General features: G+C 44.5%; 2 protein-coding genes and 1 pseudogene across 3 annotated transcripts; 1 reads left to right on the plus strand and 2 right to left on the minus strand.

The window, feature by feature from the left end:
* Positions 1–3,137: 3,137 nt before the first annotated feature.
* On the minus strand, positions 3,138–5,754 carry LOC309864177 (histone H4 pseudogene; annotated as a pseudogene). The gene is made up of 2 exons: positions 5,716–5,754; positions 3,138–3,463 (listed from the first exon to the last, which is right to left on the minus strand). The product of its transcript is annotated as a histone H4 pseudogene (transcript).
* Positions 5,755–7,135: 1,381 nt separating this feature from the next.
* Positions 7,136–7,628, minus strand: LOC309864864 (histone H3.1). The gene has a single exon (XM_082730746.1). It carries the CDS (start codon positions 7,600–7,602, stop codon positions 7,192–7,194), a length of 411 nt encoding a protein of 136 aa, XP_082586872.1. The 5' UTR covers positions 7,603–7,628; the 3' UTR covers positions 7,136–7,191.
* Positions 7,629–8,569: 941 nt separating this feature from the next.
* On the plus strand, positions 8,570–12,278 carry LOC309865284 (histone H2B type 1-C/E/F/G/I). Its single transcript, XM_082731544.1, has 2 exons — positions 8,570–8,999; positions 11,545–12,278. Exon 1 carries the CDS (start codon positions 8,610–8,612, stop codon positions 8,988–8,990), a length of 381 nt encoding a protein of 126 aa, XP_082587670.1. The 5' UTR covers positions 8,570–8,609; the 3' UTR covers positions 8,991–8,999; positions 11,545–12,278.
* The last annotated feature ends 1,136 nt before the right edge of the window (positions 12,279–13,414 follow it).

A 13,414-nucleotide genomic window follows, 5' to 3' on the forward strand; every position in this document is an offset into this window, starting at 1 on the left:
ACATTTTAGTTTCAAGTATATATGGTTTGGTTTGGTTTGGTCTTTTACTGCAGAACTTGTAGGACAAAAAGTTTGTAAACTAGTGATCTATGTATTCTCTCCATCCAACCATTTGTGTGGTTGCCAGGTTAGAACGGACTTCACGTGCCCAGGCTTCCCAACAACGGTCTAGCCACCCTCACATCTAAAATGGAGCCATGTGGCCTGGCTCCGTGGATCAGTGTCCCCTTCGAAAGACTTCCCTTCAGAATTGCAGGATGGGACAGTAGAGACCAGAGCTTCACTTCTGCTGGGAGAGGAGCTGAAAGAAGGATCCAGACTTTGGCAGTAACAGCAGCCATGGCTTCCAGGGCATCAAGTACACGCTGAGTGGTGGCCTCTGTGACCTCAGTACCTGGAATGATTCCAAACATGGTTTCAAGTTTTGCACCTGAGAGTCTTCAGGCCTGGTTCCATAGCCCTCCCCAGGACGTGGTCATCTACCCCTTAAAACATCACCTTTCATGTTTGATCAACCAGAGTCAGTCAGTCTTGTTACAACCAAGCACTTGGAGTTTTTAAAATTTAAAAAAAAAAAAAAAAAAGGTATTAAATGGATTAAATGGTTTCAAATATTTTCTGGTCAAGTTTGTGTATTTTACGTACTTAAAGTTGCTTCCCAACACCAATGTGTAGGGAAAGTAAAATTATCGGGAGAAAAACAATACAAATTTTACTTTCCATATGCTCTGCAGTCTTCACAAGAACACGAAGACCCAAAGAAGTGGTTAGACCTGTGTATGTACAGCCTGAGTTACGCGAAAAGAGGAAATTATGGAACAGTGACTCGAATGGTAGAGGGAAGCTGAAGGAAGATGAGAGGTATTTTAACAAGGTCCACTTTCACAGATCTCTCTCCATCTCAGTTCCCATCTCTGGGGAGAAGAATGTTCTTTCCTCCTAGGACAGGAAGGGGCACCTTTCCCATGGAAATTTTATCTCCTGCTTTTTGGAAGGAAGGAAAGGGAAGGTCAGAGCACCCTTCTTGCATCTACTGTTTTTCAAGTGCCTTTAGATGAAAATAATCAATATTCTGATCTCTGCTTCTTTAGAACATGCTCCTCCTGTTGCCCATTGTGAGGGGTTATCTGTCACCTGTCCTGACCTTGATTGAACATCCACCTTAGTGCAAGGTGGTGACTCCACAGCACAGAGTATGGATAGGCACCATATCCCAAAGAGTTATTGGAAGCAAGCTGGTGCCCAGGTTTTTGGCTGATGGGAGGGGCCTTCCTCACTCCGGCAACTGCTGGGCCTCCTTCAGAAATTCCTTCCCAAACACCATGGCATTTAACTACTCACTGTCCCCCTGGATCTTTACTCCGGAGGCTAACCTACTCTTCGACAATATGGCCAGAAGTGACCTGGTCCATGTCCTTGCCCTCCAGCCAACTTCTATTCAAGGAGTGAGCATGAGGGGAATAAGACACAGGCTTCTGACACACATCATGGGACAGGTGTCCTGCTGTGTCTGTCCCCTCTCTGCATGCAGACAGATCATTACACTCACCTGTTCAGCCTCTCCCATAATGACACACATTCATTTTCAACGTGTTTTGTCACCTGTTTCATTTTCCTCCCATTTTTATTATTAAAATGTTCAAACAAAAAAGATGAAAGTTGAGTTGACCAATTATCTTTATAACCAACACTTAAATTCAATAGCTAAGCACAATTTACCACTGTTGTGTATATGTCTATATGCATATATATTTTTTTGCTGAGCCATTTAAAAGTAGATTGGAGACATCATGAGGCTTGAACCCCTAAATATTTCAATATCTAACTCCTAAGAATAAGGGAATTTTCCACATAATCTTAACATTACCAAACAAACAAACAAAAAAAAAAAGAAGAAAGAAAAGAAATTAATTCATAGAATGATTTAATATCCAGTCTGCATTCAAGTTTCCCCACTTGTCTCCAAAATGGCCTTTATAGCTTTATCTATAGATAGCCAGGATTCGATCAATCCATCTTGTTCAGTGCTCTATTACTTGAGTCTTTTTTGATCTTGAACACTCCTCCAACTTTTTGTTATGATTGACCTTTGGGAGGAACCAAACTAATTGTGTTCTATAATGTCCCACCTTCCGGTCTGATGTTTTCTCCATGTGATGGTGTTTAACTGACTCCTTATCCCCTGTACTCTCTGTAAACAGCAGCTTGAGGCATGATTAGGTTCCTCCACTTCTGTCCAAGGTGAGGCTCTATATTTATCACGCACAAGGGAAGGCTCAGAGGTAGTCGGTTTCTTTCAGTGGCACTAAATTACAACACTTAACTAATACACAGGAATGGGAGGGATGGAAGGAGTTGGGGGCAGAGGGTGGGAAGCATTACTCCCCTGTAAAGATATATTTTCCCTTTGCAAATAACATTGTTTGGAGATACTCAAACATCATTTGAATCTAGTGTTCCCCAGCTTTTTTCCAAAAGGTTTTAGCATTGGTAATCTTTGACCATCTCGTCAAAAATAGGTTTGACACAGGACAAAACTCTGTACAACAAATGCATTCAACAGGGCATATGCTAAAGTTTGTGCTCATTAATGTTTTTATTCTGAAGCTAACAGATCTGACTAGGCAGAACATAATATGGCTGGGAGACCCCACCACTTGCAAACACACACATACAAATGTATACTGAAAAAAAATAAAAACTGTAACACTAGAGAAAACATTGTAGCAAACTTCGCTAAACTATAGCTTAGCGTCGTTAAGAGAGGCCGAGCGGCGTGCAGAACTGCCGTGTCTGCAGGCAGCCCAAAAGATTCCTCATCCGCTAACCTGTCTAACCCCCCGTTTCACTACGTGCTGTAGTGATTTCACCACTTCACGCCTGTCGATCGTGAAAGTGTTCGATGCTACATTCGCAGCAGCTGTGTATATGTCTATATGCATATATATTTTTTTGTACAAACACTGGACAGCATCAGGTGACAGTTGGTGCCCGTGAACTTTCAACGTTTTGTATCAACACACCCCCAACCCCAGAGCAGCACCCAGGGGTATGTGAGAGATCCTTAGCAGAAAAGCAGGCGGCCCTGAAGAGGGTCTTTGGGTGAGAAACCAGGGAACCGGTGAGGAGAGCACAATGCTCAGCCCCCGAAGCCGTAGAGGGTGCGGCCCTGGCGCTTGAGCGCGTAGACCACGTCCATGGCCGTGACCGTCTTGCGCTTGGCGTGCTCCGTGTAGGTGACGGCGTCGCGGATCACGTTCTCCAGGAACACCTTGAGCACCCCGCGGGTCTCCTCGTAGATGAGGCCGGAGATGCGCTTGACGCCGCCGCGCCGGGCCAGCCGCCGGATGGCGGGCTTGGTGATGCCCTGGATGTTGTCGCGCAGCACCTTGCGGTGGCGCTTGGCGCCGCCCTTGCCCAGGCCCTTCCCAACCTTGCCGGGACCAGGCACAGTAAGTAGTCCCTGGGAATTACAATCAAAGGACTGTATAGGACTTCATACCAGCCCGCAGCAGTCCCTTTTCTAACAACTGTGCAGAATTCTGTGAAAACTTAAAACACAAGAAAAGTCGGAGTCCTCACCCCGTTTGTTTCTAAGGCCTAAAGTAGACACGGGATAGGGTGACTTACTGACATTTGGAAAATAAGAACCTCTAAACACAAGTTTCAGACATGTACAACAACGAAATGACTTCCTTCGTATATATGTACATGTGTTTCACGATTTATCTTTTCCATATATATTTTTGGATCATTGCCACACTGGAGTTTAATCAAGCCCAAGCCCCAAGAAGCAAAGGAATTCGTAAATATACCGTGGAGGAGCAGGCCAGGCTTCAGGTTCGGGATCAGTGAGTGGCAGCTTTCAAACTGTAACATTGAACCTGTTGATTTACCTGAGTTTCGGTAGACTTGCCGTAAGAATGTACAGCAGCAGTTGATAAGTTATTATAAAGCAAATGACTGGCATCTAGTTTGTGAAAAATAAGTTTGTATTGCCCAGGAATTCTATTCTTAAAAACAAAGTATTTTGGAAGGATTTCAAAACATTTCCAATACAACACATGAATACATACAGTGTGCTTTACCTAACAAATTAAGCATGTGTATTTCAACAATGAAGGGTTGCAGAGGAAAAGAATCTAAATTGTCAAAAGTCTGTTCTTTTCATATGGAGGACAGAAAGTGGAGAGCCCTTGTGTGGGCTTAGTGCATGTAACACAAGCAAAGCTATCATGAACTCTAAGGAAAAATATATTTGTTGAGCTAGTTACATGGTAGCTTAGCTTTAAGAAAATGTAAAAGATGTCCTTAGAATAAATAGAACTGTTAAATAAGAAATTTTAATTGCATACTTATGATGTTCAAAAAGAGCATGGATTAGCTCAGCCAAGTACCACATCAGAAAATTTGGAGATTAGGAATATCAAATTCTGAAAGTCCACTTACTTTTGAGGTAGGGGCAACAATATATAAAATATCACGTACCAACATAAATGAACCAAACATCAGCCCAATGGACTTGCCACCAGAAGAAGAAAGCAAAAGCCAGAGGAAAGCAAAAAACTGCTGCGGGGGGGGGGGGGGGGGTGTCAGGGATGTGGGATGCAGAAAGCACATTGTTTTCTTAAATTAACCACAGAATCCCAAGCAATGCAAAGTAGCAATCATTAAAGAATTGTCACAGCAGCTTTTTGTTTGATTGACTTGTTATTTTGCAGTAACTGGATTCACAAGAAGTTGCCCCAGTAGAGCCTAGATCCCCTTGAACCCATTTCCTCTCACAGTCGTATCCCATATAACCAGTGTCTGTTACAATATCAAAGCCAGGGAACTAATATTGGCAAAATGCTGTTAACTAGACTATCGGTCTTTTCAACTCTCACCGGTTTTACCCGTGAGTTTTACCATACACACATGATTAAATTTTTCTCCTGTTAATCTGTTTTTGTATCACTGTACAGCCAAAGAATCTGCAAGGGTAGAAGAAAACTTTTCCTCCCCAGTAGTCCTTTCTCACTAAGCATGATCCCCTTGAGATCCAGCCCAGTTGTTTTGTGTGTATCACTAGCCTCCCTTTTGTTGCTGAGTAGCATTTCATGCATGAATGCATGAAAATGTATTTAACCATTCACCCATTGAAAGCTGTGAAGCTGTTTCTTAATATTACGGCTATTGCAAACAAAGCTGTTATGAGCTTTCATGTACAACATTTTGTTTTGTGTCTCCCCAACCCCTCCTGAATTCTTGCCAGTTTTGTTTTGTGTTTCTAGCATTCCACCTTACAATTACATTTTTTAATGCAAAAGTAATGTAAAATGTAAAAATGTATGTAATGTAAAAAATGTATGTAATGTAAAAATATAAAAGTGGTGATGACTGGGGGCCTTATAACCTTCTTAATAGTCACAAAGAAACCACATGATATGTTGCTATTATTTGCAAGTTTGTGTCAAGTTTCCAAAATATTGCATTGAGTGACATTTTCAGTTGTTTCCAAAATCTGACTTCTGGGTTCTGTAGCGGGTAACTTATCTCACCAAGAACCTCTAATATTTGTTGAATAAACTGCTAATATCCTCGTTCTGTGGTTCCTGTCACAGGACTTGGGTTTTCACCAATGTGCAGCTGTTCAATTAGTTCCCCCAAAGCCTCAGGTGTTTAGTAATCCCCACAACGAGGGATAAACCCTGGGATGAGGCTAGGAGTTCCCACCACTGTCTGTGAAATCTGAATGATGTACAGATCCTCCATGGCGCTAGGGTTTTTTTTGTTTTTTTTTTTTAAGATTTTATTTATTTACTTGAGAGAGAGAGATCACAAGTAGGCAGAGAGGCAGGCAGAGAGGGAGAAAGGAGGAAGCAGGCTCCCTGCTGAGCAGAGAGCCCGATGTGGGGCTCCATCCCAGGACCCTGGGATCATGACCCGAGCCAAGGGCAGAGGCTTCAACCCACTGAGCCACCCAGGCACCCGGTGCTAGGGTTTTTATAGGATTCTGAATTTGTTTGTTGGGAGGAAACTGTAGAGCTGTTGTCTCCTTGGTTCTTTGAGGAGTAACAATGGATTAGGAACCACTACCTTTGCAAGGGCTGGGTTCTGCCCTAATGACTAACTCCATATTTCCCACACAAAACTAAGGTGCAGACACATTCTGCACAACCTTAAGGTTTCAGTTATGAGCCGCAACAAGTTCTGAATTCCTGGTGTGAAGATACTCAGCTACTACTCCAGCCCCAACCTTTGGTAATGGTGCCCTGCCCCTACCAGCTGCTGCCCATCCTGCCCACCTGCGCTGCTGCCGCCTCTGAAAACTCTGCAGAACCCACGCTTGAGGTACCAGTTTCCAAGACAAAAGAGTTGACCATTACTACAGGATGTACTGCTCAGTCAAGAAATGGACTGCCACCAAACTGCTCTCGGGGACCACTCCTCATGGGTTCCTGAACACAGGTGTGCACATGCCCCCGCATACGTTGGCAAACGTTGTGAACCCCTAGGATGCTTTCCAGGTTCCTCGAGGATCCATTCTTTCTCCTTTGATAATGAAATGTGGAAATCTATGCCTGGATTCCTGGCAAGTTGCCGTCGTGATTACGTTTTACGCATTCATGTGCCTGTCTGAATGTATCAACTGCTGACCTTGCAGACTGGCCCTGATTACCTATAGCACAGGCCGTGACAGCATGTTCGGTAGATTTCCTAAACCTGGAGCTATTGTTTTCCGGGGTGGATACATTACTTGCCACTATATAATAATTTCATAACTAACCTGAAAGCACTCAAACCCAGGGTTTTAGGAACCCCTTTTAAATACTCAGCCATACGGATGGCTCCAAGGAAAAAGCCAGTACTTGTTAAAACATGCTTTGCTGTAAACGCAGCTCAATCAGCTTCCGAGGAAACACGGACTGGCCAAGCGACGGATCAGACGTTTGGCGAGGATTCGGGCGAGGGCTGGAGCAGGGCAGTGGGCAGCCAGCGAGAGTGCACAGGATACCTATGCCACCCGAGCAGCACTGGCCGCCACTCCTAGCAGCCCTCCCACGCTTAGCCGGAGGAGGGGAGGCGGTAGAGGATGGGGGGTGCGGGGAGGGCGGAAATCCCACTCGTGCGGCAGCTCTTCAGGCCGAAATTGTAGGTGGCTCTGAAAAGAGCCTTTGGGTTTAAAGTTGGCGCTCTCCTTGCAGAGACTTAAGCCCTCTCGCCGCGGATGCGGCGCGCCAGCTGGATGTCCTTGGGCATGATGGTGACGCGCTTGGCGTGGATGGCGCACAGGTTGGTGTCCTCGAAGAGCCCCACCAGGTAGGCCTCGCACGCCTCCTGCAGCGCCATGACGGCCGAGCTCTGGAAGCGCAGGTCGGTCTTGAAGTCCTGCGCGATCTCGCGCACCAGCCGCTGGAACGGCAGCTTGCGGATCAGCAGCTCGGTGGACTTCTGGTAGCGCCGGATCTCGCGCAGGGCCACCGTGCCGGGCCGGTAGCGGTGCGGCTTCTTCACGCCGCCCGTGGCCGGCGCGCTCTTGCGGGCCGCCTTGGTGGCCAGCTGCTTGCGCGGGGCCTTGCCGCCGGTCGACTTGCGCGCCGTCTGCTTCGTGCGAGCCATAGTGAAAGATTGCAAACAGGATTTACAACTGAAAGGTCCCTCGCCCCGGCTCCTATTTATAAAGGCAACGTCCCCCTGATTGGTCCGAATCTTCAAATTCCGCGCGGTGAATTAAGTAACCTGGTGCGTCTTGTGATTGGCTACCAAAACTCACTTAAGAAAGTCTTGTGTCGTAATGTGCTTTTATCTTCTCACTTACAGTTCTCCGTCCCTTTTCCAGCCTGTAGTTTGTTTTAGACTGCCTTAATCGGTTTTGTTTTAATCCCCTTATTCGGTATTAACTTTAGGAGGACACAAAAATGAAAATTCATAGTTCCTGAGCTATAGTTTCAGAAGCTCTGCTCTTGGACCTGATTGACCCAGTCCATTTTCGTCCTTTATCGTTTCTCAAAGCTTCTGACCTTGAAGAAACGTTGTATTTTTTGCAGTGGAAACACCCTATCCCATAATTCCGAACGCCACTTCCAGATACCACTTCCAGACACTGGTTCTAGGGAACAAAAATCGCACCGCTGTTGAAATGTGACGGTCCCCTGAGCCTTAAACCTTAAATTTTGCCGACTTTGATCAAACTGGGAATGTCATGGCATAACTTTGAAAATATTCAGCTAATTTTTGTGTTCTCTCTCCTGCATTGAGTATCAGGGTAACTGCAATTTGGCGGGGAAAAAGGGTCATAAATTTATATCAGGCTTTTGTCTCTTTAGACGGGGATTTGGCAAGACACGCAAGACTCATAAATAGTTAATACTGACGAGACAAACTTCAGCTGTTTTTGAAAACATTTTTTTCTAATGGAGAAAAGGGGCTAAAGTTGTTGCCACATAAACAGCCAATCGGAAAGGAGATAGGAAGTCCCTTATTTGCGTAAAGTATTTCTACTGGCTGATTTGCTCCAATCAGGCATTAAGGTAGATTAAGCCGCTATTTGCATACAAGCCATATAAAAGTAGGCCAACCCGGCATCCAACTTTCATTTTAGTAGGTTTAGGTGTCAGATCCTCATCATGCCTGAACCCGCGAAGTCCGCTCCGGCCCCGAAGAAGGGCTCCAAGAAGGCGGTGACCAAGGCGCAGAAGAAGGACGGCAAGAAGCGCAAGCGCAGCCGCAAGGAGAGCTACTCGGTGTACGTGTACAAGGTGCTGAAGCAGGTGCACCCCGACACCGGCATCTCGTCCAAGGCCATGGGCATCATGAACTCGTTCGTCAACGACATCTTCGAGCGCATCGCGGGCGAGGCGTCCCGCCTGGCGCACTACAACAAGCGCTCGACCATCACGTCCAGGGAGATCCAGACGGCCGTGCGCCTGCTGCTGCCCGGGGAGCTGGCCAAGCACGCCGTGTCCGAGGGCACCAAGGCCGTCACCAAGTACACCAGCTCCAAGTGAGCCCGCCAAGTAAGCTTCTTGATATATACCAAACCCCAAAGGCTCTTTTCAGAGCCACTCATTCTTTCAACTTAAAGAGCTTTAATACTGAAATGTTTTAGTACTAGAAAAAAGCTGTGACCCAAGCTAAAAATTTCTATCTCCCACATTCCCATCCTTGTTTTCTCAGTAGCTTGTCTTACTGCGGCAGAAATGGCTTTAGGAAACGCAGAACAAAAAGCAAAAAAAAAAAAAAACCCTTGCTTTAAAGATAAGGTATTTGTAGTTGCTGAACTTTGGTTTAGAATTTCAGAAATTCTTCAGGACTAGCAGTTGCGAAAGTTCTGAGTTGTCCCTACAAGTTGAATATATATCGGGCATTCTTTATAGACTGGCTTGTCTAGAGAGCATGCTGTGCTCTGGGTCTGTGTGAGACCTACTTAGTGGAAAACAGGAAAATGTATACCTGGAAGTGTGAGAAACTAACTTTCTAGTAAATGGAAGTGGTTGAGGGGGAAACTTTACTGAAAAGAAAGGATGTCTTGAAGAATAACTCACTCAAAACTAATTATTTTGCAAGTAATAGAGACATTCAGGCTTCTTTGAAAAAGGTTAAACAGGACTTACAGGGAGAAGAGGAAGAAGCAACAGCAAACAGCCTAGGAACAGTGCAGTCTCTGGCTGTCAACACAGAAGCCAGGCGTGGGTAGTCTCCCCTTAAGAGAATTGATAGGAACCATTAGCAGAATATAATGTCAGCTATAGATTTTTAAAATACCTTGAAATTAATCTCAACCACGATACTTCAGTTACTGTCCTCACTTTTGACATTTCACCCTTCTAGACATTTCCCTTTTGGGGCAGGGAGGGCAGTGGTTAGTACAGAGTATTCTAGAATCGTAGATTAAATTCCTGTCGAGTGGAAGGACGAGGACTCTGAATTGATTCCCTCATGTATTGGAGCCTATTAAGTTCAGAAAGTGACAGGTACTTGGGAAAGATCAGTGAGCAGGATAGAAACAATCCTTGACCTCACAGGGCTCCCCGTCTAGAATGGACATTTTAGCAACCACACAGACTAACAGAAGGGGCAAGCCTCTGTCTGAAGATCACTTTAGCATTGCCAAAGCTGAATGGATTTAATCTTGAAAAGCAATTCTGGAAGGAAGGTAGAGTAAGAGACAATAATAAGGAAAAACAAGACAGCAAGAGAGGAGAATCGATGTAGAGGAAAGACACCCAGAGTTTGTGTTTATGGACTATAGTTAACTGCAGGGGCTCTACAGTTACACTTTCATCTAGCCATGTCTCATCTTTGATTCATGAGGATTTTGAGAAGTCCTAGTGGTATGTCTTACTAAAATACAGGATCTGATCTTGCTGAAATGCAGAAAGGAATGTTAGCATAGCAAATCTGGTCCATTGGTCCTTTTAAGGACTGTATTTTATTGTACCCCTATGAGTTAGTACTAGATACTCTTGGAAGTTACTGGTTAAACTAGATAAAAGTCTGTTTCTCACAGAGATACATAGCTCAGGCCTGGAATGGGGCCCCGCTCTCCTGAGGGAACTCCTCTCCCTGTGTGTAATGTGTGTTTGCTCTATTATTTGAGAATAGTCTCAAATACATTCTGCTATTAAATTCTGAGGACCAAGACAAGATCAAAAATTGGATGGATGAAACTCATAAGAAATGTTAAGTAGGTGATTTCTAAGTAAAACACTTCTAAGAAGTGTTAAATAGGTAAGCGAGGAATTCAAAAGCTGTATTTACCAAAAATCATAAATTAGTAGCCCAGAAGTCATGACACGTGGAAAAAGAAAGCAGAGCTCATGCGCTACACGTAGATAGGAAGAGAGGAAAGGACGGAGAAGTGCCAAGGATTTGTGAGACACCAAACAGTGATGAGACAGTCAGGATTTATATAGTCTTAAATTGTCCACCCATGTTCCACCCACCCACCCACATTAGCCACCTTTGTCCTCTGAAGACAACACCCACATAAAATGTATGGCTGCTTGGGGTGTCCCTGTCAGCCTACACAGGAGGCCATGTGCCTCAAAAATGGCGTGCCTCATAGTGTGTTTGACGACACTACAAACTAATCTAACACGTAAGTAATTTCCTACCTTTAGTCTAAGATGTCCACTCCAGCTCCAACTATCTTGTTCACATCCCATTCTGAAGGAAGGAGGAAAGGGTAAGGAGACAGCCCCACCCTTTAGTGAAATCCTGAGAACGGTGGAACACTTCCTTTGCTAATACACCGTTGGCCACAAATAGTCGATGGCCACACCAGCCACAAAACTTGGGGAGTTCAATTAGTATCTAAGAAAGGAAAATTCATTTCAGGAGACAACTACTTATCTGGAAATAAGTAGGTAGTTCCTGATTAAGTAGGTAATTATAAATTATAAATATTATTAATAAGAGGTAAACTGATGAGTTCTTACAGGAGGACACTGGAGCTTCCTGGTGCAACACAAATGAATTCTAAATATTGGCAATACTTGCTTCAGTTAAGAAGAAAATAAAACGATACAACTCTAGTTAGAATCACATTTTCTGTTTCAGACGCAGAGTGCTCAATGCTATTGGGAATCCCAGTTGAGCTAGAGGCAATCAGCGCAAGTCTTGGAAGATCAAGAAAACACGTTGGAAAGTGGAAGAAGACCTCCATGGGCAGATTCGTGAAAAAGATCAGGCTGAGTTTGGAGTCCAGTGGCAGCCCACTGGTTTTAATGTGCATTCCAAGTCCGACCATCCGGTATACAAGTTCAAGTCTTCCCTGCCTCAGTCCTGGCTTTTATGCTCTTTTATCTTAGTGGATTTTCTCAACTCCTTCAATCATTTCGTCAACTCATTGTTTATGTGTCAAACCTCCTGTAAGATTCAGTGTTGCCTTTATGCTAAAAGCTCTGCTCTCGCATTTCAAGAAACCCTGACAGGTTCCTCGGAGCCTTCCAAGTCTGAAATGCCTACCTCACTCAACTGGATGTATATCATTCAATTAAAACACAAGGGTGAACCAGCCATGGTCTTTGTTACTAGCACATGAAATCTTATCTTGTAGAGGACATGATAAGGTACGCAACTACAAAACAGCAATAAGACGTGCTTAAAATTGGAGGGATTTGAGGCCCACTACTTGGGCTGAAATTTGTGTCATCATTTACCAGCTGGGTGACCTTAGGAATTGTGAAGAACCACTTTGTTTCTATACTCTTTCTTCTGAAAAATGATGACAGTGATTATTTGGAACCTCAGATCTCTTAATTTTTATTTTAAATAAATTATCACACAATTAATACTCTTTTCCTTAATAACTGTTGTCTTTCAAACCATAAGAGACTCTTAATCTCACAAAACAAACTGAGGGTTGCTGGGGGGAGGAGGGTAGGGAGAAGGCGGTGGGGCTATGGACTTGGGAAGGGTATGTGCTATGGTGAGTGCTGTGAAGTGTGTAAACCTGGCGCTTCACAGACCTGTACCCCTCGGGCTAATAATACAGTCTATGTTAATTTAAAAAAATTTTTTAAATAACTGTTGTCTTTGAATCAGGCTGGTGGTCCTCCAGGAGATTAACACTCCTTTATTCCTGCCCTTGCCTCTTGGATCAGCATCCAAATTAGGTGTGCTCAGGAACCTGGACTCGTACTTTTTAAAAACATTAAAAATATGTGAATCAATACTGAATTTACCTAGCAACTCCAGCTTGAGAAAACAGAAGACAACCCTGGTTCTATCTAGTTATCTATCAGACCGCTGAGTATGCTCCCAACTTAGGATCTGTTTAGTCATCACTGTAACTTCTCCGTGGAAGGATTCTCTCACAGGTGTGTGCAGAGCTGTCTCCCTCCCAGATGCCTCCGGGGCATCTGAGGGGCCAAGTCTTCCCCACCCACCTTATTTAAAACTACAAGCCTCCACTACCACCCCACTCCACAGTCCTTAATCTTCTTGGCCTGTTTTCTTAATCTCTTTCCTACCAAAATACTGTATTTGTTTATTTTTGTTTATTTCTGGTCTCCCACAGTGAGAACATCCGTGAGCTCCACACAGGGAACTTTCCCAATGTTTGTCACTGCTCTGTTTCCGGCCCCTAGAACAATGTGGGACACATAGTAAGCACTCAAAAAGTTTTGGATGGATGGACAGATGGATGGATGTGATGAGGGAGCAGGAGGCTGGCTGAGGACAAAGCAAAAGCTGGCGCCTTGCACCCCCTCTTCACCCGCTCCCCTCCATATGTGTGGCATTCCTCAGGCACCCCTGACTGCCATAAAACGATAAATAGTTAACTTGCAGGGATCACAGTCCTGCAGAACAGGAATCTCCCTTGCCCTACAAGATGTCCTAGAGACCTGAACAGGGAGGTTACCTTATCAATAGCACAAATTTCCAGAGGCGAATAACTCTTGGTTCCTGAAGCCCTAATGTCCCC

Source organism: Mustela nivalis (genome assembly GCF_964662115.1).
Source record: "Mustela nivalis genome assembly, chromosome: 5".
Classification (NCBI taxonomy): Eukaryota; Metazoa; Chordata; class Mammalia; order Carnivora; family Mustelidae; genus Mustela; species Mustela nivalis.

Coding starts and splice junctions, on each gene's coding strand:
- LOC309865284 (XM_082731544.1), top strand. CDS start 8,610: ATGCCTGAACCCGCGAAGTCCGCTCCGGCCCCGAAGAAGGGCTCCAAG.
- LOC309864864 (XM_082730746.1), bottom strand. CDS start 7,602: ATGGCTCGCACGAAGCAGACGGCGCGCAAGTCGACCGGCGGCAAGGCC.